General features: G+C 53.5%; 1 protein-coding gene across 1 annotated transcript in view; it reads right to left on the reverse strand.

Annotated features, from left to right (window-relative positions):
- The window catches only part of ATP9B (ATPase phospholipid transporting 9B (putative)), a 204428-nt gene that overhangs the window by 45823 nt on the left and 133954 nt on the right, over window positions 1-24651 (reverse strand). Inside the window, exon 11 of the mRNA XM_030336998.1 lies at window positions 22965-23041. Coding sequence (XP_030192858.1) covers window positions 22965-23041 — 77 coding nt within the window. The remainder of the gene's footprint in view (window positions 1-22964; window positions 23042-24651) is intronic.

The following is a 24651-nucleotide window of genomic DNA, read 5'->3' on the forward strand; positions in this document are numbered from 1 at the left end:
TGAAAGCACTCGGAGCCGCTTATTTGAAACGTCATTACACACATTAGCTGCTAAAACAAACGTGCCACATGACAACGAAAAAGCAGTAAAATTCTACTGATTAGGGAACTGTCTTACGGAACATACTCAACAGGTTCCGGCTCCGGGTGACGGCTGGGAACAGCCACTGTGCCAAGAGTCTGCACTGAAGGTTCCCCGGCACCATGGCGGTGGGGGGTCACAGCTCCCGGTGATCTGAGAAGAGTCTCGGGGTCTCGAAGACGGTCTGTCAAGCCTGTGTGCTCAAAAATAAAGTCTTATGACGGCGCAGCCAGGCCGGAAGCGAGGAGACGAGGGACACCGTGCCGCCCAGTGGGGACGTCCCCGCCAGGAGCTAGCTCCGTGCTGGAGTCCGTCAGTCCACGTTCTCTGTGAAAGAAGATGCGGCCAGAAACGCTCCACGCAGACAAAAACCAAAGGCGTAAGTAACTGATTTACTGTCACAAGATGAGCCACACTGATAACTAAAACGGTTTCGTTTTGGGTTGAAATTGTTCACCTAATTTCCGGCTTCTCACGACCTTAGCAACTTCCGAGCCAACAGTCTTCACCAAGTGCTTTGGCATGACTTCGTCGTCCATCCTCGGAACCCCATCCCAGGCCAGTACGCACGGCTGACGCCCCAGGAGCTGCGGCCGGGACCTGGCCGGACCCAGGTCAGACCCAGGCCGGTGGCCCGGGCCTCCTGGGCCTGCAGACGTGCGCTAGAGAGGATCTCGTTTTCATCCCCACAATCAGATCTTCGGCTGCACTTCTCGTTAACGACACACACTTGCACTGGGTTCACGAAACGAAGACTGGTCAAACCCCGCTTATCAAAATGTGCTCTTTACTATTTCTTATTCAGATGTGGTAAAACTTGCATAACCGGCAACAAGTACTTAGGGAAAAGAACAGACTAAATAAAACGGATGTTGTAACCGAAACGACTACGAAACAGTCATCAAAGGCAGGTCCTTCATCCAGCCAAGTGATCAGAAGCACACCTTCGCCACCTACCCGGCTCCACGCCTTCCTACCAGAGGGGCCTCCCCCTGCGCTCTAAGTGGGTCCGGCTGACAACATCCTGTCCTCGGCACAGCTGGGGGGCACGGGGCCGCGAGCAGGGACGGTGTGTGTGGAACCCTGCGGCTCTGGGTTGGGCAGGAGGGCGTCCTTGGAGAGCCAGGGGCAGGGGACACGGTGCACACAAGTGCCCTTGCTCACCTGTGCGGCAAGCGGGCCTGACGGACTCTCTCGGGGCCCCAGACGCTCGGAAAGGCAACGTACATCCCCGCGTCTTTCCGTATCCCTCAGAGCTTTATACTTCATTGGTAATTAACTGTCCTCAGGAGACAACGCTCTCAAGAAAACGGCAAGGTTAGAAACGCATCCCTCCTAAAGGGTAATCATATAACTTACATGAAAAGCATCGTAAGCGAGAGAAGAAGCTGCCGTGAATTGCCTGAAGCAAGCGGTGGTCATCAGATTTCCTTTAAACAATGACACACTGCAGGTAAGCTCATTTTTCTTCAATTTCCTTTCAAAGTAAGTATGACATGATGGTAGGAGATGGCACCATAATGACTAGAATTTAAACGAATTAATTCTCACCCGACTATTTTCAGTACCTATAATACGCGGAAGCACACCGCTTCCTCCCATCTGCCTGTCACTGCGACAATAGACTCAAGCAAGCTTCGGCGTGCGTGTCCTCCCAGAGCTCAGGGGCCCACGCTGGGCCCACGCTCTATCCTGGGGCTCGGCTCTAGAAGAGCCCGTGCGCACGTGTGGGTGCACGCGCCACATCTGCGTGAAGTGCAGGGATTTAACGTGGCCTGTTTGGAAACTCCCCGTCTGATTTTCCTCTCGAGATGCAGAACCAGAGCCTGACTGTGGGTGGCGGGCACTCGGGCAGAGCTGGCGCCTCTCTGGGAGGGTGTCCGTCGGCCAGTCTAGCACTACGTGACCACGTGGCCTCAAAGCTTCCCACGGGGCTTTCTGAAGCTCCTACAAGGCGCGACACATCTGGGCCCCAGGGGTCTGTGCCTGAAAGCCCCCTTCGCCTCCGAGCCATCTGCACGGGCGGTTCAGGGCAGGCTCAGCAGGCGGCCTGGCGGGGACGCCCTCCCTGGACCTGCCCTGCCCTGCCCAGGCCACGGTGGGCACAGGGGGACTGCTCATTCTTGTTCTTCCTCAGGTGACAAAACTGCACGTACTTCTCTATCCTCTGATGGGATTTTTACCTTTACTTTTTATTCCCCCACCTATGTTCCGATCCAAGCCAAAACGAGGCTACGGGATAGCTGACTTGGCTGTTGAGCTGCCCCCATCTCGCAACAGGAGGGCACGGGAGCTGCTGGCCCCTTAGCCACTGGGCACACACATCACCATCTCAGCATGGGAGGCAGAGGAAGGAAGCCGAATTTCAAGTCGATCAAGCCTGCTGCCCACCCACGTCCATAGCTCGTGAGGGCAGAAGGGTGGCCCAGGGCTGGCCGGGAGGGGCGGGGGCGGGCTGTGCCCACAACAAACCGGGGAGCTGACCCCGGCCCCGCCAACTCCGTGAGTAGACGCGGCTGGGGAAAAATCCGGATGCGGCCGAGCGCCTCCAAAGCGACCACCCCTCCCTCCCAAGGGCGGGATGGTACGGAGCCAGAACAAGGGCGGGACGGGCCCGGTCAAGGGCACGCTGCACTCTGGCTCCAGCACAGCAGCCCGCAGGGCCGCCAAACGGGAGGCACGCTGTCTCCGCACCCACATGTCAGGCACCCAAGGTCGGCCTCCCTCGCACCCGTGCCACGGCAGCCCCGTGGCCCCACAGGGTTAGCAGACCTGAGCGGCAGCGGTGAAGAGGGCTATCGGCGGCCAGCCGGGGTAGTTCTTATTTTTTTAAGTTTATTTATTTTGAGAGAGACAGAGCAAGCGGGGTAGGGGCAGAGAGAGAGGGGGACAGAGGATCCGAGGCAGGCTCCGCACTGTCAGCACAGAACCCAATGCCGGGCTCCAACTCATGAACCGTGAGTTCATGACCTGAGCCGAAGTCAGTGGCTTGACCGAGCCACCCAGGTGCCCCTAGACAGGGTAACTTTTGACATGGCAGTGCTCGACATCTGATTGGGGATGTATCGTTAAAATGCAAAGTATGCATTTAATATTTTTAACGGGAAGCCAATTTGGGAATAAAAAGTTCGCTGCAATTACACTTTTATAGAGCAGTAAACAGAAAATGAAATTCTAAGAAGGTAACAACTGAAACAGCATCAACAAAGTCTACATACATACTTACAAGTAAATTGAACAAAAGGTGTACGAAACTCTACAAAGAAAAATCCTAAGACATTATTGAGGAACTTAAATAACACCTGAATGAACGTGGGATACACAGCATGCGTCAAAGTTCTCTGAAGATTAAAAGCAATCCGAATCAAAGCCCCTGCACTAACTGAAGATCATTAGCACAGAAGCTGATGAACATGAACAGAGCCATCGGAGAAGAGGGTCCGGACGCACACCCGCTGCACACAGACATGCACCCACACCTGCGGCACCGGGGAAAGGACAGACCGTCAAGACGGTTATGGGTCTGCTTCCTCACACCAGACACAAGAATAAACTCGAAATGGATGAAAGACCTAAATGTAAGACAGGAGCCGTCAAAATCCTCGAGGAGAAAATAGGCAACAACCTCTCTGACCTCGGCCGCAGCAACTTCTTACCTGACACGTCTCTGGAGGCAAGGGAAACAAAACCAAAAATGAACTATTGGGACCTCATCAAGATAAAAAGCTTCTGCACAGCGAAGGAAACAATCAGAAAAACTAAAAGGCAACCGACAGAATGGGAGAAGATATTTGCAAGCGACATATCAGATGAAGGGTTAGTATCGAAAATCTATAAAGAATTTATCAAAGTCAACACCCAAAAATACAAATAATCCAGTGAAGAAATGGGCGAAAGACATGAATAGACACTCTCCAAAGAAGACATTCAGGTGGCCAACCAACACATGAAAAAATGCTCAACATCATCATCATCATCATCATCATCATCATCAGGGAAATACAAATGAAAACCACAATGCGATACCACCTCACACCTGTCAGAGTGGCTAAATTAACAACTCAGGCAACAACAGATGTTGGCGAGGATTCGGAGAAAGAGGATCTCTTTTGCATTGTTGGTGGCAACGCAAGCTGGTGCAGCTGCTCTGGAGAAGAGCATGGAGGTTCCTCAAAAAATTAAAAATAGAACCACCCTACTATCCACCAATTGCACTACTAGGAATTTATCCAAAGGATACAGGAAGCACTGAGTCAAAGAGGCATATGCACCCCGATGTTTACAGCAGTGCTAGCGACCATAGCTAAAGTATGGAAAGAGCCCAAATGTCCAGACACGTGAATGAATAAAGAAGATGTGGTCTGTATACAATGGAATACTAGTCAGCAATCAAAAAGAATGAAATCTTGCCACATGCAACAACATGGATGGAACTAGAGTGTGTCAGGCTAAGCAAAACAAATCAGTCAGAGAACCACAAATACCACGATGTCACTCATATGTGGAACTTAAGAAACACAACAGATGAACACAGGAAAAGGGAAGACAAAATAAGGCAAACACAGAGAGAGATGCGAACCGTAAGACTCTTAAATGCAGAAAAGAGACTGAGGGTTGATGAAGGCAGGGGGGTGGGGGATGGGCTAGAGGGGTGACGGGCACGAAGGAGGGCACTTGTTGGAACGAGCACTGGGTGTAATATGTGAGTGATAAATCACTAAATTCTGTTTCTGAAATAATTATTACGATATATGGTAACTAACTTTGAATTTACATTTTGAAACAAGTAAAATAAGTCAATAAATAAAACTTGACATCTAAGGGGAAAAAAAAAAAAGGTTACGGGTCCACTGAATGTCTACATGGGAAAACCGCAAACTGTCCCGTCCCCACGCACACCAAAGAGAAAACCCAGTTTCACAGGTCAAGAGATGTGACAGAGGTAAGAAGATAAGGAAATATCTTTGGGACCTGGGGCAGAGGGAGACCTCACACCAGAAAGACAAGGGGCCAGCTGGATTAGTAGAGAACCGCTATTCCGCAAGACTCCAGGAACTCGAGGGTGGGGGGAGTCCCACGCCCTAGCGGCCACCTGCTCAGCAGGAGACGGGAAGGACTAACGGCCCAGGGGACAAACAGCTAAAAGACACACACGGGTGCTTCTCACACCAACATGCCCGGGGCCGCCAGGAAGCTCAGGAAGGGAGCTGAGCCTCATCAGTCCTCGGGGAAATGAGGACAAAGAACACAGGAAGCGTCCCCACATATCCCTACAACGCTCCCAGCGGGAAAAGCAGGCGATGCGGGCGGGCACCAGGTCACGGCGGAACCGGGGCTCCCGGCACCGGGACGGACGAAAAGCGTGTCTCGTCCCGGAGACTGGGATCACGCGAAGCGACCGTGAACACATCGTGCGGCCAGGCCCCCACGCGGGGGAAGCACGCCTGGGCGCACGCCGACACACGCACGCCGACGTCTGCCGCAGAACCACGGGGAACAGCGAAACGCTGGCGGGGCCCGAAGGTTCCCTCCCTCGACTGCAGACGACGCACCACGCGCTCGCGGTCACACCGGGGACGCGGGCCCCGACGCGGCACACGGCAGCAGCTGCGGCCGGCCTCACACACGCCGAGCTTTGCGCCCGATGAGCCAGGCTCAACACAACACGCTTCCCGAAACCGCGTTGTGCAAACGGGAGAGCGAGAGGAGTCGTGCCGCCGAGGCAGGACGGTGGCTCCGCGCGGGGAGGAAAGAGCGAGGCAGGGAAGCTCCCGGAGCGCCCTTTCCCGCCCAAGCGCCAGACGGGGAGGTGGCTCGCCGACCCGCACGCCTCAGGTTTGTGCGCTCTGGGGCACGCGTGGGAACGGAAGGTAAGAGTTACAACGGGGTAACGCAGACGCAATGTCACTCTGTTCTTGAACCCGATGCGAGGACGGACGGAAACCTTCACCGCGGAAGCCTCCGCCGCTCCACGGCCCAAGACGGAGTGCTAGGAGCGAGGCGTGTGGCGGGCGACCGCCTCAGGGGACGACGAGGCGCAAAACTGGATCTAACGCCTCAGAAGACGCTAACGGAGAGCACCTCTGGAAGCTCAGAGAAGGAGCCGGCATATGACGGACGCGACCATCTAAGGCGGCACAGGGGCGCCCACAGACGTCCCCCCACGGCGACCCACGCTTCCACGCGTGACCGCAAACCGCACGCCACCCGTCGCACTCCCGAGCCACACGGCATGCACGCGGCGGCACGTGGGTGCACACTCGCCTCCCTGCTCGTGCCGTCCGGCAGCGTGACTGGGAAGGCGGTGGGGGCGAGGGGGTCTCCCTCTCTCCAGTTTCCCAACGGGGTGGTCGTGTTCAATCTACCGGTTCCTCCTCCCTCCCAGGTTCTGGAAGACTCTGGCTAATCCTTCAGCTGTCCTTTTCCTCCCTGGGCTGGCCCCCTCCTCCGGCCTGCGCGACGGCGAGGGGACACCCGTTCCCGGCGGTGTGGGAGGTGGGGGGGGGGGTGGCCTGCCCCTTTCCAGGCCGGTGCTCTGACTTCCTCTGGCTTCCGTCAAGATGCTCCCTGCCTTTGGGTCGCCACGGCCTGAGTGTCACACAAGTGGGTCCCGCCTTTCCTGGCATTCACCGGGCTCGGTGTTCCTCGAGCGTCCTGATCCGCGGCTGGCGTCTGCCACTAGTTTTAGGGAACGCTCGGCGTTACTGCTTCAGCTGCCTGTGTGTCCTCTCTGCGGCCGGTGTCCCCGCTAGGGGTGTGTGGCATTGCTGAGAGTGTCCTCGCTCCTCGGGGGCTCCGCTCCAGGCTTCTGGGTCCCCCTTCCCGTTCCTTTTCCTTTCTGCTTCTCGTTCGGGAGGTCTCTCTGCGCGTGTCTTTGGGCGGAGTCTCCCCTGGGCCGTGTCCAGCCCACCGAGAAGCTCACCACCGACGATCTTCGTTTCTGTTACAGTGATTTTCATTTCCACCTCCTCCTCTTGGTCCTGAGTGTCCACCTCCCTGAAGGCAGCGTCCACATCCGCTTACCTCGGTCGCATCTCTTGACCTGTGAATCTGGGTCTTCCGTTTGATGTGGGTGGGGACGGGACAGTTTGCGGTTTTCCCATGTGGACATTCGGTGGACCCGTAACTTTTTTTTTTTCCTTAGATGTCGAGTTTATTTATTGACTTAATTTACTTCTTTAAAAACTTAAATTCAAAATTAGTTAACTCTCACACAACGTCTACTTTTCCTATTAGAGCCTTTAACGTGTTGACCATGGACCCTTCACGTTCCCGGCCTAACTCCAAACACGGGGTCACACAGGGGCCCGGCCCTGCGGCTTGCTTCGTTTCGTCAGACTTTTTCCCTACCTGGCAGCGTGTCTTACGAGGTTTGTTTCAAGCCGGACGTGACGCACCACGTAATAGGAACTGACGTAAACAGCTTTTAGCAGGAGGTTTCCTATGAATCCGGGCAGGACCTCCGGCGTCCACCTCTCCGTCTCCCGCCGACCTGGGCTTCCTGAGTGTGGCTTTCTCGCTGGGGACCCACTACGGCTGCACCAGCCACCTGCTGGCGTGCGCGTACAGCGTGGGACAGGAGGAGTGTTCTAGAATTCCGTAACTAACTCAGGTTTTTAATGGATCTGCCACCTTCACAAGTGGGGGGCTGAGTGGGAGAGATGCCCTCCCCGGGTGGCACAAGGCCAGACAGGCTTTTCACGGCCTACGAGTAAGACACTTGCCGTTGTCCCCTCCCTGCCTTGCAGAGCAGGTGGTGTTCTGCCTGTAAAAGCCCACGAAAGTGAGCCCCCAAGACGGCAGCACCCAGGCCCCAGCCTAGGTGCACAGCCGTCCTCCAGAATCTGTCACAACGAGCACTTAATTGTTCCTCCCAGTTTCCGGCTCCAGCTCAGCACATCTCAGCCTGTGTCTCCAGATTTCGGGGGACAGTCACCGGTTTTGTGGGCTCAGCTCCTTTCCGCTCAAGGGCCAGGAGTGTGGGTTTCCCGGGCTGATGCTGGAGGGGACAGCGTGCTCCCCGCTTCCAGCGGGATGGAGGGGCAGTGACGAGGCCCCAGGGATGCCGGGACCACAAGCTGGGAGAAACCCAAATTTCCGGTCACCCCAAGAAGAGCAGTGTCCAGGCAGGAACAAGCTGCTTCCGAGCCACTGGACACGCTGGGGACTGTTCCTACACATCAGCTCGCTCTGAGTCACCTGCCATAAAACCCTGTCAGCAAACCCCAACATCCGGATCCCTGCTTCTGGGGACTCCTTGCTGGAGAAAGTCACACAGCAATTTAAGATAATCCTTCTAGGGGCGCCTGGGTGGCGCAGTCGGTTAAGCGTCCGACTTCAGCCAGGTCACGATCTCGCGGTCCGTGAGTTCGAGCCCCGCGTCGGGCTCGGGGCTGATGGCTCGGAGCCTGGAGCCTGTTTCCGATTCTGTGTCTCCCTCTCTCTCTGCCCCTCCCCCGTTCATGCTCTGTCTCTCTCTGTCCCAAAAATAAATAAACGCTGAAAAAAAAAAAAATTAAAAAAAAAAAAAAAGATAATCCTTCTAGAAACGCAGGCTCCAGCCTCTACTAGGGCCTCAGCAACACGGATCCATCTCTCCAATGCCTTGTACGGCTTGCTCTCCAGCCTTCTCCACTCCAAATCCCCGAGGTTTCTCTCAAGGCCAGAGGCCTCTCCCCTGACTTAACTTCCTTTTCTGTTACGTTTATTTGAGAAAAAGCATGCATCAGCACAGAGACCGACGCGGGGCTCAATCCCACGGGTCACGAGATCACGACCTGAGCAGACATCAAGTCTGACACTCAACGGAGGCCACCCGGCTGGCCTCACTGTGACAGACAAACACATTTCCTGCTTCATCCAGAACACGGAGCTGAGTGGCTTCTACACCCCGCTGGACGAATCTGCACCCACCGGACTTCCTCCTGTTCTCTCTCCTGCCTCGTGAAACGGGAGGTCCCCCCATCCGGTTCAAGCACACCCGCCGCTTTGCTGAAGGCCTTCCCGCTTCCTTTGGGATGTGCTTCTGCCGACCTGGTCTCTCTGGAATCGTGCACCTCTTCCCTGCTACTGGCGTGGCTGGAAACATGCTTCCATGGAAACGTGGCCACACTTTTTCTGCCCTACAGACAACAGCCAGTCCCAGAAAACCCGTCAGGCCATCCGCTCCCCCCCCCCCTCCTTACCTCCCTCCATCTGACTTCCACCTTCACCTTCTAGAGGTCCCCAAAGTCGTCCCAACAGTCAGATGCGTGTCTATTTTCCAGTTAGCTGCATTTGATACTGGTGATCATCCCCTCTGGCTCAAAACTCTTCTCTGATTCAACTCATAGCTCCGCCCCTTTGTGTGGCCTCTATTCCTCTGACCTATACCCTAAACTCCTAGAGGAGCACAGATCACGTCCTTGGCCCAAGCCTACTCAGTTTCCGTGAGTACAGTATCTGTCCCCACGATATCTCTACCATGACCAGGAGATACAGGACCATATCTAATCGCACCTAGAATTCTCGACCTCCGAGTATGCCAACGTTCGGGAAGTTTAGAGTAGTAGGTACCATTTTTACAGGAGGTAGGCAGGGATGTGCAAAGCATACCTGTATTTTCCTAAAACAAGTTCCTAGATATTCAATCTAGCAGAATATAATCTGGTCACATCCTACAATTAGCAATTAGTATTTCAGATTTAAATTAAATTTCATTCTGGCCTTGGCCATTCTGTTTCCGCGCCCCTACCTACCTCTAAGTTCCAGGATGGGCTGAGGGGGCTCAGTAGCAGCTGAGGACGGGGAGGCCACCCTCCGCCCACTATCCGCAAGGTAGCGGCCCTGGGTGCTGGATCCCGGGGCCGTTCTCCCGGTCTTCTCCCCAGTATGCACCCTCCTGGGGGCATGGAAACCTCCGGCACTGTCCTGTGTGACTGTGAAGCCCGCAGTACTCGTGGGAGGGGCTCACATGCAGAGGACCGGGGACCAGGCTGTCTCCAGCTTGCACAGCTCCGCTGGCGGGGGCGGGGGGGGGGGGTCTGGCAGGCAGCAACGCCACATCCACACCTGTCTTTCGTGTCCTGTCCCGTCCAGGGCAGGCTAAGACATCGCGGGGATGCCCACGCTGGACGGTTTGCTTGTGTCATCTCTCTTTTGCACCGCCCACAAATAAACTCTACCTGGGTTCCCTGACGACCGGACTTCTTAAATCTCAAAGCGCACAGTTCTTTCAAATCAAAGTCTCAGATCTCAAGACCATTACGTTTGTTTGTTTGTTTTAAGTCTACTTAGAAACTCAAAAGCTGAGCACTAGGCTACGTATATTTTGCTTCACGTTGATATTTTACAAATTCTAGTTCTCGTGTGTCTGGTGTCAGAAAGCGGCCCGGGTTCCTTCTCCGGCACGTCGCTGTCCGGTTTTCCCAGCACCACTTGCCAACGTGACTGTCTTTTTTCCACTGGATATTCTTTCCCGCTCTGTTGGAGATGCGTTGGCCACACGCGTGGGGGTCCGTTTCTGGGTCCTCTATTCTGTTCGTGGACCTACTCTGAGCAGTTATGAAGTGTCGGACGACGTGCTGTACATAAAGCGCACGACGTCACCTCCTCACTCTCGTGCCGTCCAGCCATCTGGCGTGCGTCTCCCCTCGCTCTGGCACAGCCTTGCACACAGCTGCACAACAACCCACCGCACCACACACACCTCCGCCCCTCAGCTCGTTCCGCCCTGGGTCGGGGGTGTGGGTCAAGCCCTCCTCGGCGGCACAGAGGGCCCTGGGTGACCCAGCCCTTGAGCGTGTCTTCAAGGACAACTCTTGCCGCCCCTTCCTTACACACACACCAACAGCACCCCGTCGCTCCTGGTCCGGGACCGGGGCACGTCCCCGACCTTGTAGCCCCCTCCTCGGGTCCGACCCCTCCGGGCCCCACCTCCCTCACAACCCCGGGTCGGTTAGGGTCCGTCTTCGGTTGCTCCCCACACACCCGACGACGGGCAAGACCGTAACGGCCAGGTCTGTTAACGTGTGTCCCACTGGGCGGGCGACACGCTCCTTGACGGAAGGGGGTCTGTGTCCCCATGTACTTCCTTCCCTCCAGAAGCACCTGTTGTACAGAACAAGTGTTCGCCAATGACGAAGGAGCAAGTTACCAGCACTCCAGGCAGTTCTCAGCAGAGCCGGGAGGCACTAAATACAGACTGAGCATTTATGCTCACTTTCTCAGTATGAAACGTGTAAGGTGAATCGGTAGCAAACAGTTATAAGCAGAAGCAACTTCGTATTAATCAATAACAGCAGCCAACAGCTCGACCTGCATCCAACGACCAGACTAACGGAGATTCAGAGCCGACAACGAGCAGGCGTGGGCCGGGCCCCCCCTCCCCACACGCCAGGGTGACGGGAGCCGAAGGCCTCCCGCCTCACCACAGAAGCCAGTACTGCAACGCTAGCAAAACAACACTTTTAGACTTCTTGAGCTACTGAGATTCTCTTTAAGGGGAAATGATGGAGTCGCTCTTCGTTCACTCTTAAAACCTGCATGCGGACTGTCCCTCCAGAGCACGGTGAGTGGCACTTGGAAAACAGACCCAGGCCCTGCGTGGCCTCCCCCCCTCCCCCCGCCCCTTCCGTCCAACGTATTGAGTCAGCGTCAAAACAGAGACGGAACGCTCACAACCTGGCACGTTACACGTCCTTAAAACGATTCGAAACGTGTATTAAATGAAACTGTGCGATGACACAGACACTTTAAGATGTGCAAGAACCCGTTTACTTATTGACTGGTGTTAATTAGCAACCCTAAATATCGTTGCGATCGTTACGGTTCTTCATGCAGACAGCCAAGCTTTAAGGACAGACCTCGAGTAAGAATTCGGGCCTAATTAAGGAACGTGAGGGAACTTTTCAATCTGATATTCTTCTAGAATCCAGAGCGCGCTCTTTGGTAACCTGACCTGACTGCCAACGAGGCCGAGAGTGCGCTCTCCCGGAGTCAAGCTGCTGCAAAGCCATCTGCATTTATCTGAAGGACAGAACCGATGCGTCATCTCAGCCCGAAATTACAACTTGGAAGTAGTCATTTTTCTTTATATTGTTTGGAATTAAAACCATATTAAAAGGGTCCATTATGAAAATTCTGTTTTCCGTGTTGTGGGTTTCAGACCATGTCTGTGTCTTAAGGCTATGAATTGTAATAAAAACACAAATTATTGACTTTAACTTAGGAAAATTGCCGCTCGCATGACTAAATACCCAACCCAAACACAATAAATCCCTCTCTAAATCGTGTCACATGCAGCCCGCTCGTCCCCACAGGTTAACGGACCTTATGTAGCAATGTGACCTTCGTCTCCTTCTCTGCTTCTCAACGGCACGTGGTTTGTGTCCCGCAGCCACGCGGCCCAGCCGCAAGCACTCCCGCACCAACAGCCAGGTCAACAGGAATCCTCTCTGTGGCTTGAAGACCTAACTTTGGGCTCCAGGCCTAGTTTCCCGGACCTGTTCATTAACTCTGAAGTCACTTAATTTGGAATATTAAAAAACAGAAACAAAAAAACAAAACTATCCTTAATGTCAACACAGCCACTCCTACCTCAAATAAGTCATTACTTACCGAGGGTTTACTATTTGTAAAATATAGGGGAAGAGAAGATAAACGTATCCATGACGCATTCCCTCTTTCGACTGTAATCTCTTTCAGGACACCGTTATCGTTTCGAATCCCAAGCAGTAACAGAGGCAAAAGGCGAGTCGCATTCAGTCCGGTTTACTGGATTCTGGAGTGGCAGACGGAGAAAGGGGAGGGACGCGGTTCCGGCAGCGTCTCTGCCCAGGGTCCGGGAACCGCTGCTCGGCAGGAGCGGGGGTGGGGGTCGGGGTCCACATGAACAATCAGGCCTCGCGCCCGTGCCTGCCCAGGGCTTCCCGTGGATAGAGGGAGGCCCCACAGAAGAACACCTGTTAGGCGGACACTGGAGACCGGGACCGCGGAGATGCCAAAACTAAAAACACTGCTCACCAGAGAAACGTCGCAGCCAGACGCAAAGAGTGAGCACTTCCTCTTACGTCGACCAAAGGCAAACACTACCCTGTGCTCACCTACAGGCTCTCGGGATGATGCTGTAAGTGTTTACTACATCTTCTATCGGTTCTCTCAACAACTGACTCATCTGTTTGCTCCGTCAGGATGCACTGAACATGTAACACGCTATACGCTCGGGCCGAGGTCTAGAAAACGAACAAGCAATGGCTTCAGCGCCCAAGAAATGAAATAAAAGTGAAAAAAAAACATCGGAGAATAATTAATGTGTCCCCGCCCTTTCGAAACACAACACACATGAATGCGCCTGAGCAGAGTGGCCCAGTCCCCCACGAGGGCACAGGCCCAGGTGGGGGGCTGGGGCCAAGCCCACGGAGGAAGGACACAGGCAAGGATGGGCTGGCCCAGGTATGCTGGAGTTCAACAGGAGGAAAGGGGTGCAGCCGGCAAGCGTGGGCACTGGTCACGGAAGTAAATGCATCGAGGTAGCCACAACCACATTCTCACTCTCAGGGAAAGGAGTTCCGACACGGAAGGAGAAAACTAGAAGAAACCCTATGGACCTGAACTGAAGCAGGAAGTGTGTCTGAACTCAGGGTAAGCAACATACGTACATAAAAACAGGCTTCGTGGTGTGTGGATGTGCCCACATCTGTCCGTCTCTCCAGCCATCCACCCATCTTCCTGTCCATGCGTCCGTCCGTCTCCTTACTCTGCCCGACGCCCGGGCCTGGGTACGGCGCATCTCGACAGCCACGAGCACGCCCAGCTCCGGACCCTGACTTCCAACTACCATTCTCTGCTGACTGCACCCAGGACGGGGCAAAGAAGCTACAAGATGAATCCGGAACGTCTCTCTGCGGCAGAGAACACAAACAGTGTCTCTCAAATGACAGCTTTACGGTAACGGGGCAGACACACGGGGCTGAAGGCGCTCGGGTATACGCGCCACTCGGGGACAGAACAGATAACGATCCCGGAACGGGCACGAAAGACAGAGTCGGGTACGAAGGGCAGGGTCTGGGGCCCAGCGCCATCAGGGCCGTGCACTCACCTGCAGCCGCTCCCCTGCCCGGGCACCTGCCACAGCGCGCTTCTGCTACCCAGCTGGGCAGCCCCGCTCTCTATCACACGTGTGCACACGCCCCCCCCAAATGCTCCACAGAACCTTCGAGAGAGCCACCTCTATACACTCTTTCTCGCTCCCAGTGTAAACCGTCCAACATCTATTGCGTCTGAGGAGCTCGGAGGGCAGGAAGCAACGTGACACAGACAAGGACACAAGTGTTACCCCAGGTGACACGGGTGTTCCCCCGTTTGCTGAGCACGAACCCCGTGCCGGGGACACACAGACACGCAGACCCGCACAGTCCCTGCGGGCAGGAAGCTCGCGGACTAGAGGAACCGGCAGACAGACAACGGGTCACGTCTGTCCTAAGGCTCAGGATCGGCGCAGGCGGTTCTGAGTCCGCGCCGGGACCAGGCCCACACGGTCCCGCGGTCAGTGGACGGGTCGCTGACGACACGGGAAGTGCCCGACAGGCTCTCCCAGGACGCCGCCTCGAACCGCGACTTATCGCCACCAAACAGTAAGAATCTCAAGTAACACGCCCTAAATATTCGCCCCGGGAAGGCTCCGCTCACTGTGGGGAGAGACTAATTAACCCGCAACTTGTATGTTTTGGGCTCACTTAAAACTTTTCCTGTTGCCTCTTGGAGGCACCACAAGGACATACGCTGGCACACCAGTTTCAATCCATACCGGAGGTAAGAAGGGAACGTCTGATGTGTAATTTATCCCCCACAAGTTTCTGTGTCCTGTGTTCAAATGACAAGAGTTGAAAATGTCATTCTGACTCAAGGCCTCAAAAAAGTTTTCATTTTGATGGTCTTACGCAGTTTAAAAACAAGCCTTTCAGAGACGTCTGGTGTGATCACAGTGGGAAAGCTCTCACACTCACTCACACACGATATATTTTAAAGTTTTACAAAAGGTAATTATTAGCTGACACTGCTAATTACAGAGGAGAAAAGAAGCCATTTAATTTCATGTTAAATTTATCATACACATGTTTTAGTTAACGCGGTTTTAAAAAAAGAAACTTTGGTACAGTTGCTACTCTAACGTCAACAACTCAAATTTTTAAAAAACAGTAGCATCCAAATACATTTTCAGATGCATTAAAAGACAATTAAGTTGAAACCAGATGTTTTAAGATTTGTTTCTGAGGAGTATTTTTAAAAAAATTATCACTTAGAAAAAATTAACTATGGAGGGAGAAGAAATGAGCAGCTCCTTCGGAAAGCTGTGCAATCGCTCAGAAAGTGTGGCAGGAGCTGTGCCAGAGGCTCGAAACCGCAAGGGTGGCCAGCACAGGACAGGGGTCCCCACGTGGGGCTGGCACAGGATGGGGGCAGGGGGGGTATCCCCGCACAGGACTGGCGGGGCAGGGGGGGGGGGTTGTGTTCCCACGTGGGGCCAGCGGAGCACCGGGAGGGGGGTGTTCCCACACGGGGCCGGCTGTCTGGGAGGGTCTCGGTCGCTGGCAGCGAGCTGGAGGCGCCCCACGCAAGGGGCCAGCCCCGAGGACAAGCATGTCACAGGACCTGCCGAGTGCTGGCCGGTTGGTGCCCCCCCACCCCCCGGCCCCAGATGGGCTTCTCGCTCTGAGGAGCCAGGTGGGGCCAAGGACCCTGCACAGTCGGCCTTCCCAGGGCACAGAGAGGAAACCAAACGACCTTCCCTCCTAGCTGAGCCGGCTGGGACTCCCCGCCCAGGAAAGTCTGCTTCTGGCCACGCTCCACGCACGTGACCTGTTCCCGACCCAGGATGGCCACACCGACACCCCACTGCGCGCATGGTGACACAGCCCTCCTGGGAAGAAGACACCACTTCTTGGAGCAACGGGGACATCGCGCTGCCCCCCAGCACTCCACCTTCCTCCAGTTCGACGACGGCCCTGTACTCTCGGGCCTGCCCCTCACCGGCCCCTCAGAGCCCCTCAGGATGGCCCAGGGGAAGGGCTCCGTTTTGCAAGCTCACACAAAGTGAGATGGAGACGGCGTGACATACAAGGCTCCACACCTTCCAGAAGCTTCCAACCATTTTTATGGCCTCGGAATCAGGTTTCCAGGTTTCAAAAAACAAAAACAATCATGAAAACGCTTACTTGCTTCTTGAATGAATTCTACTTCTTTGTTAAGATTTTGATTACGAAGAATTTAACCAATACGGCTTGGAAATGACAGAATACAGTCAAGTATTTTCACTGAACACACAACAAATGAGAGGAAGCCCTCCTCGTTGAGAACTCCGTGTCCAACTAAGTCTCTTTAGTGAGACCAAGTATGTATTTTATTTTAAATGATAAATAGGCTTGTGTTCCTACTTAGAACACCTGCTTTATAATCAGATTCATATTTAAGAGGAACTTAGGGACTAAATCCAGGTTTTCTGGTGTAGATATTTGCCGCATACTCTGATAGAGCATTATGTCCCAGATGTTATCATTAGGACTGCTTTCGAAGCATTTAGCATTTTGCCTCTTTATTGCTTTCCTGAAATTATAAGTTTATTTACATTCACACTGCTGATGAAGAAACACAACTTTTAATTGTGAGCAGCTGTAATATTAACGTGTGCAGTCACACAAGTGCGGCGAACGCGGTGTAGCGCACTGCCCGAGCGCCGAGAGCCACCCGGGGTCCCGTCTGCACGCCGCTGAGCTACTGGTTCCTCTAGTTAATCTTTTCCCGAGGAGGCTTTCAAACACCACGGCTTGTTAATGTTAATAACAGCTATCCAAAACAGCATTCCCGGAGCTCGACGGAGATCCACCACGATGCCGTGCTCGACAACACGCAGCGCCTTCGTGAGGCACGTGATCGCATTGCTAGCACGTATTTAAACCCAAAGATGTTTTATTCCTCAAGAGGGCAACTATGAAACAAATTAAGGGGTGCACTGATCGCACGCAACCACGAGAAAAGAGAAAAATAAGTTATTCTATCGTAACGTCTTAATGTAGGTCAAAGCAACTTTTAAAATATTAATAAACTGTCCTTTTTGAAGTAAGGAAAGTGTTCTCCAGAACAGCCTTGGTATCGCACCCTGCAAAGTGCAGCCTGGATGGTTCTGTTTTGTTCTGTTCTCTGCAAACACCCGACAACAATGCAGGGAAGAGGCTCTAATTCACATAATGGCACATATCACCTGTCTGTCTGTCAGTGAGACGTCGGAGAGCATCTTTTTATTAGAAACGCGAATCAATATGCCCGAGGGACTACAATAACTGCTTGAAGCAATCTGTATTATCGCCTCATCCTGGATGCTTTTGCTCTGAGCAACTTATTATTATGAATGGCATGAAAATGGCAACCTGTCACAATTGATTTTTCTTAACCTCCTGGAAGAATTTTTCTGTCTCAAATGTAATCAAGTATCATCTTATTGAATACGTCTCAAGCTAGGTTTTATAGAACAGTCCATTACTCAAGTTGCATTCCTTGTAATTTAAACTTTCACCAAATATTATTAAAGTACTTAGTAATCAAAACTTTTGATTTGGGGGCGCCTGGGTGGCGCAGTCGGTTAAGCGTCCGACTTCAGCCAGGTCACGATCTCGCGGTCCGTGAGTTCGAGCCCCGCGTCGGGCTCTGGGCTGACGGCTCGGAGCCTGGAGCCTGTTTCCGATTCTGTGTCTCCCTCTCTCTCTGCCCCTCCCCCGTTCATGCTCTGTCTCTCTCTGTCCCAAAAATAAATAAACGTTGAAAAAAAATTAAAAAAAAAATAAAATAAAAAAATAAAATAAAATAAAATAAAATAAAAGGATTCATTAAAGTGGGCCACTTGTCAGCAAGTGGGTTTGGTTGCAGCTTAACTTGCCTACAAATTCTCTTTCCTGTCACGACCACTAAGGAAAAGGCGGCCTGTGTCATGGCCCCCAGACGAGGCTGCATCTCCCTGCTTCTGACTCAGGAGATCTAGGAGATCCCCGGGGCGGCCTCAGTGCAGGCACAGGGGACGCCCAAGTCTCCAACCCTGCGCCGCTCAGCTGGGCCACGAAAGAAGGCTGTGTGGACACAGAGGGGTCACAGAGTAAGACACGTGGCTGAGGCAGCAGCTAGAGAAACTGCCTGAATTTCTGTTTCTCAAAACGCATACTTGGGACAGAGTGGTAGCCTCTGGGACCCCAGGAGAAGTGCAGGGAGGGCTCCCCTTCCTTTTCTGCTTGAGCTTTTCTTTTTAAGAAGCAGCTAGACAGGAGAGAATAGACACAACGAAGACAAAAAGAAGTGGCCCACTTAAGGCTTGGAACAGGAGACGGGCAGAAGGACAAGGTTAACAACAGGTTTTACGAAGCGGCTTGTCACAGTGGCTACACAGCCGGTGTCCCTACACGTGGCTCCAGGAGCACAGATGCCGGTGAACAGGCCCGTCTGACCTCCGTGGGGAAGTCACACTCACGTCCCCAGAGGCAGCGGGACACTGCGGGGCGCGGGGCAGGGCCACGGGCCGTGGGGACAAAGGGTTGTGACGTCGCGGATCACGGCCTGCGGCACGCTGGCCGCCCGTCCGCCTCGTTGGGAGGCCGCTCTCAGCCCTGTACCCCCCGACCCTGCCGCCCACAACCCGGCACTTCAGAGCGGCCACCGGGGCTCCTGACCGTAGACCTGAGAAGGCCACACCCTCCTTACTGGTTCGTCACTAACCTGACTCCCAGCAGGGGGCTCCTTACCGTCGCTCTGGAGTTGACGAGCCGAGCCTTCACCGTCAGGCGCGGGTCCCCCGGGGCTTCCCGTTGCGTCCCGCGTCCCGCTCTCCACCGTCTCCGTTGTGGTGACCGCTGGCTTTGGCCTTCCCTCCGCCAGCACGGCGTTCACGCGGGGCTTTCCACCCGGGAAGCCGGAAGCAGCTCCACACACGAGCACGCGCCTGTCTCCGCTCGCTCGTGAGGGCGGCGGGCAAACGCATCCCCGAGCGAGAGGGGAACCGCGCCCCTCCGAACCCAGGAAGCCGAGAGAACCTTCTCTCCACACTGGAGTCACTGCCCCTGACAACCGTCGGCCCACACGCTGCATTTTCTCCTGCGTCAACCGAGCGCCGCTCTCCTTCCATGGAAGGCACCGGTAGCTCTGCATTTTCTCACCACAGAGAAACGCAATGGATGACATCCTGGCCCCGTGCCCCGGCCCGAGCGTCTGGCCCCACGGGAACGCGGGGCACACGACGATGCCCACGTCCGCGGGACTCTCCCGGCAGGGCACGCGCTAGTCCCTTTCCGTGGCTCTCGGCCGCCCCCCGCCGCTTCCGCCCTGCCCTCCTGGCACCCCTCCTCCGTCAGCCCTTCCCCGCCCGCACTGTGCGGGGTCTCAGGAGGCTCGTCTGGTCTGCCCTGTACGCACGAGGCCCGGACACTCTCATCCGCAGCCACGCCGGGGCAGCCAGCGGTACCAGGCCATCGAGACGCCCCGCTTCTCCCCGAGAAGAGGGCCCGTACCCTCCCAGGGCCACCCCTCCCCGGAGGAAGCTGCGGGAGTCAGCAGGTAACCCGCCGTGGCCGGGGCCTCCACCCCGGTGCCACGGAAGCCCGTGTCCAGGAGGCTCCCCGAGGGGCCGGGAGGACCGCCGGCTGTCGTGTCGGTCACGCGCCCTGAGGAGAAAAGTCTCGGTCGCAGGAGGCCGCCGGGGCTTCAGGGCGGTCTGAGTGGCGGCACGACGTAGAGACGGGGCTCACAAGACGCACTTCCAGCTGCGGCGACTCTGCCGTCACGAGCGGCACGGTCAAGTTCCGCCGACCACCGTGTGGGTCGGCGCCCCGCACGCTCGCTGCGCCCAGGGTGGCCCCGGGACTGAGGATGACGAGCAGTGTGCCTCCCTAGAGAGGGACACTCGGGTACACGATCCGACTTGACTCTGAAGGGGTTCCTTGTTTCCAGTAGCCGTCTCAGATGTCCAGGAACACGGGGACGTTCTCCACACAGTGTCTTAGAGCGAACGATACTTTCTGTCCTCCTTTCTTCAGGCATCTGAGTGTCACCGAACCCTTTCCTCCAGCATGGGTCAGTGCTTCCCCTGGAGAAACTACAGCTGCTCCTCTTTGCCCACTGTAGCACGCTTACAACGTTTCCTGAGGTTTTCTCTTATAAACCTGACACTTAACGCTTCGAAAGACTTAATATACGCAAACGTAGAGATTTTCTTCTTCTTACGCCTTGATTTACAGAAGTGTTTTCACAGCACATGGGAGCTCTGTGACCCTCAGCGCCCTCACGGAGAAGCGAGCCCCACGCTGACAGGCGCAGCCTTCCGCACGGCGATGTCCCTGCTCTAAAACCAGATGACACCGTTCCCTCTGAGGGCTGTGCGGACTCATGACGTCACGTCCACAGCACCTGCCGCGTGTCGGCTCTGCACCTCGGCCTCGGCTATCACGGCTACGCTGATTTCCACCGGAAGGGGAGCCCTGAAGGCTGACTCAAGCACCAGAAAGGCGCCAGCCGATGACAGCACGTTTGCTCCACACGTGGGGCTGACAAGTGGCAGGGCAGCGTTTTGAGACCCATTCTGCAAAACGCCAAAGCCACCCTTCGTTTTATAGATACTTTGCATTAACACGAAGGAAACTTAGAAGGCTATTTTTTTAAGAAGGAGGGAGTGGGGAGGAGGAAGAGGAGGAAGAAGAGGGAGGAGGAGGTGGAGGAGGGGGGAGGAGGAGGAGGGACGGGAGCAGCGGCAGAAGGCTGTGCACACGGGCACTCAGGGGTCCCCGGGCTGCCTGGCGTGGCGGCGTCGGGGAGAGCGCCCCACGGCTGCTCGCACAGTGAGCATCTCGGGACTGACGACGAGGGCTGGGCTGAAGAAGCAAGGCACTCGTTCACACCGCACACTTCACTTGACAGGAAGACAGTAATGTCGGGGGACGTTTACTTAGCAAGACACAGAATCAAGCCACTTGCCCAGGGCCACAGAGCTGGTTGGTGGCAGCACCGACTCTGACCAGTAAACCCTGGGCCAGCTCCTCACCGCAGGCAGCAACGGGGAAGGTCGCCTGACTGCCCCCGCGTCAACACCCACGGAAAAGAGCACGTGAGCCAGAACCACAGGCGCGTGGACAGCGAGCTGCGCACGGGGACGGTGGGAGGGGACAGAATGTAAGCCGCGCCAAAGAATAAGGTGCCCGGAGGCAGGAGTCACGTCAAATGACAGGACAACTTCTAAGATTTTAAAACTTAACATTTAAAATTGAATTTACCCTCAGTATTCATCCTAAAAGTAAAACGATTAAGGAAAAAAAACACACCCTACGACCCACACATGCATTATTAGAACATTCTAGTTTTGCTTACTGAAGAAAAAAAAATCACCGTACTTCCCAGAAAACATAGGCATGTATGCGTGCGATTCTGTCGATAATTTAATAGTTTATTCTCAAATAAATTTAACTCTACTGAGGAATTGAGGACTCTGATTTCTTCAAATTAGTGCAAAGCTGTAATATAATCGACAAGCATAATTCTCCCGGTTATCACAATCAGAATTTATACTAAAATGCTAGTAGTACGACATTTCTCTTTCGCTTTAGTCGATGTGTCACACACAGAGCCATCTGGGAGTCCTGACGGACACGGTGTTCGTCAAGCTCACCAGGATGACTCGTGTGACCCTGGTGGAGTCCGGGGCCCTCCAGACCTGAGGCCGTCAGTGCCGCTCTGCTGCACGGCAGACGGGGAGACATTCAGAGGGTCACGGATGCCTTCCTAATGTTGGAAGGGTTAACTGTTTTACTTTATTGATTTACATTTATTTCTTTATTTTGAGAGGGAGAATCCCAAGCAGGCTCCACGCTATCAGCACAGAGCCCTACGCAGGGCTCGAGCCCACAAACTGTGAGATCATGACCTGCGCCGAAATCAAGAGTCTGATGCTCAACTGACTGAGCCCCACCCAGGTGCTCCAGAAGGGTTAACTATTTTTTTAAAACAGTATTCAGCTAAAAAAAGAAAAAAGAAAAGAAGAAACACATCTTATCCATTAAAATATCTCCTCAAAGAATTATTTCACTGTTACTTTGTACTAAAAATTCCAACGAAAGTTAACTTTTTCTATTACTCACAAAGCAAGGTATGAATCCACGAAGAGTGGTGGTTTTTTTTGTTCTTAGACACACCTCCAATTATATTTCAAATAAAAATGTGTAAAATGCACAGTTAGCATGAACTTCTCATAAAGTAGGCATCAGCACATACAACATGTATTATCCAAATAACAGCTAACAATTCAAACTTTTTGTTACAATCTAACTTACACACACATGCTGGCTACATAAATAATAATTTAAGGAATATAACAAATACAATCAATTTAGAAATATAATCAAGCAGTCTTTAAAACTAAAATCTGATTTTCAATATGCTTCTTATGCGATGAAAGTAACTTAAATAAAACAAGTTTAACCATGCCATACTATCAAATTAAATACTATAACATGTCAATATAGATTCTTTTAAAAATGAACCATCGAGACAAAAAATTAAAACAAATTATAAAATACATAAATAAATTGAAGAGACCCACAATTAACCATCAAATTACAGGCAAATTATATGTCCAATAGAGAAAACTTAAGAGACATAAACGACTCTGATTAAGCAAGAAAAGACACTGTCGGAAGCTGTTCAGTTTGGGCATGCTGTGACACAAGTACAGACAGTTCACATCTGGAATCACCACCATCTCTGGAAGTCTGTTTTTACGGGATATATTAAGCCCAAGCAAACCAGCTCTTCAGAAGCGCAGCACTTTCTTACTGAAAGGGAAAATCAAGTCATTAAAGCAGCCGCTCCTTAATCTAGCCTACCTTATTTTTTGGATTGGATGTGTTCATTACACTTCGAGTCTCTTTTCCCGTATAAATGACAACACCTATTACAGTACCTGCAAAAACACGAGAGCGGTCCTTACCGAGAGGCCTCAGAGTGAGCACAGAGAACACTTTCTAATCAACGGTCTTGACGGAAAATATTATTCGCTACTTAATTTTATATAAACTTATCCAACAGCATATTTGACTGGGCTAGTTCAGGAAAGTCTAGTCTCAACTTCAAAATAAACTCCTTTCAACATACAACTCAAACGATTCCTCAAGCAGCGCCTACGCACATTAGAAAACGTACGACTATGCTTTTTGCCGTCAAGGAAAGGGTGGCCCCTCATCCGTTCCCGTCTGCCGGTGCCGGAGGTACGTGAGGAGAGGCTGCGTCCCGGGACCCGCGCCCCCGGACGGCACCGGCTGAGCCACCTTCCCCGCACGAGGGGCTCGGGCAGGACCGCGAGTCGGAGCCTCTGCTGACGCTCCAGCACAGACACAATTAAAGCAGTGAGAGACAATTACGCACAAATTATTTGATTTTGAACGCGGATATCGTTAGTCTTTTTTATCCACGTGCCCTGGAGGTGTGGTTTCCTAAGCGCACGTGGTCATTTTGTGGCCTGTCAAGCGTGAGGCAGAAGAATGAAGAAACGCCCCTGGAACAGCCCCCGAAAGGCTCAGAGGCACTCGCCTCCGCAACGCCAAACGAAAGCCCTTTCAAGTCTGTTTCTAAACTGCAGCCGGGCATCATTTACATTCCCGGTTTTCTGGTTTTCGTACGTTCTGGCGGTGAGAAGCGATTAAGGTGAGGGCACGGTCACGTCTGCAGCTGCCGAGCAGGACTCACGGAGACGACGGTGATACAAAAACTCTGTGACGTCATGCTACTGTAACGTGTGAAATGTCGCGAGTCATTAGGACCCACGGAGCGCACGTGATCTTAGTGAGCCCCTGGGTGCACGCGAACAGAAAGCTGCAAGTTACTCGCGCGACCCTGCGACCGGTCTCCTCCGCAGAGCGCTCAGGGAGGCGGGAGATGGCACAGGACCTCAGCGGTCGTATCTGCAGAGGTTACACATTTTTATTTGAAAATAAGCATCCCCCCGCCCCCGCTCCCGCTTTTAACTGTGTGCCATCCGGAAAGCTGTGAGGCTCGAGTTTACCGTGTCCCGAAAACAGTGACCCCCGTGCAGCATGAAGGCTGGCCCAAACTGCACACAGGCTACCTTCCCGCGGTATTACCCAGACACGCTTCGGACAGCAGCCCTGTACGCAGCGCGTGGGGACACAGCACATACACAGTGCGACCGGACCGGAAGGGACTTTCAAAACCAACACATCAGACGTTCTTTAGTCAGTGAACCAAAGGCTCAATCTAACCGGATCAGGATTTTCTCCCTTTTTTGCCCATCAAGTTTAACTTAACCAAAATATGAAAGTGTCTAATGTCACAGGGCACCTGGGTGGCTCAGTCGGTTAAGTGTCCGACTTCAGCTCAAGTCACGCTCTCACATTTGGTGGGTTCAAGTCCCGGGTCGGGCTCTGTGCTGACAGATCAGAGCCTGGAACCTGCTTCGGATTCTTTGTCTCCCTTTCTCTCTACCCCTTCCCTGCTCGTGGTCTGTCTCTGTCTCTCTCAAAAGCAAATAAACATTAAAAAAAATTTTTTTTAAGA

This window comes from Lynx canadensis, chromosome D3 (genome assembly GCF_007474595.2).
Source record: "Lynx canadensis isolate LIC74 chromosome D3, mLynCan4.pri.v2, whole genome shotgun sequence".
In the NCBI taxonomy this organism is placed as follows: domain Eukaryota; kingdom Metazoa; phylum Chordata; class Mammalia; order Carnivora; family Felidae; genus Lynx; species Lynx canadensis.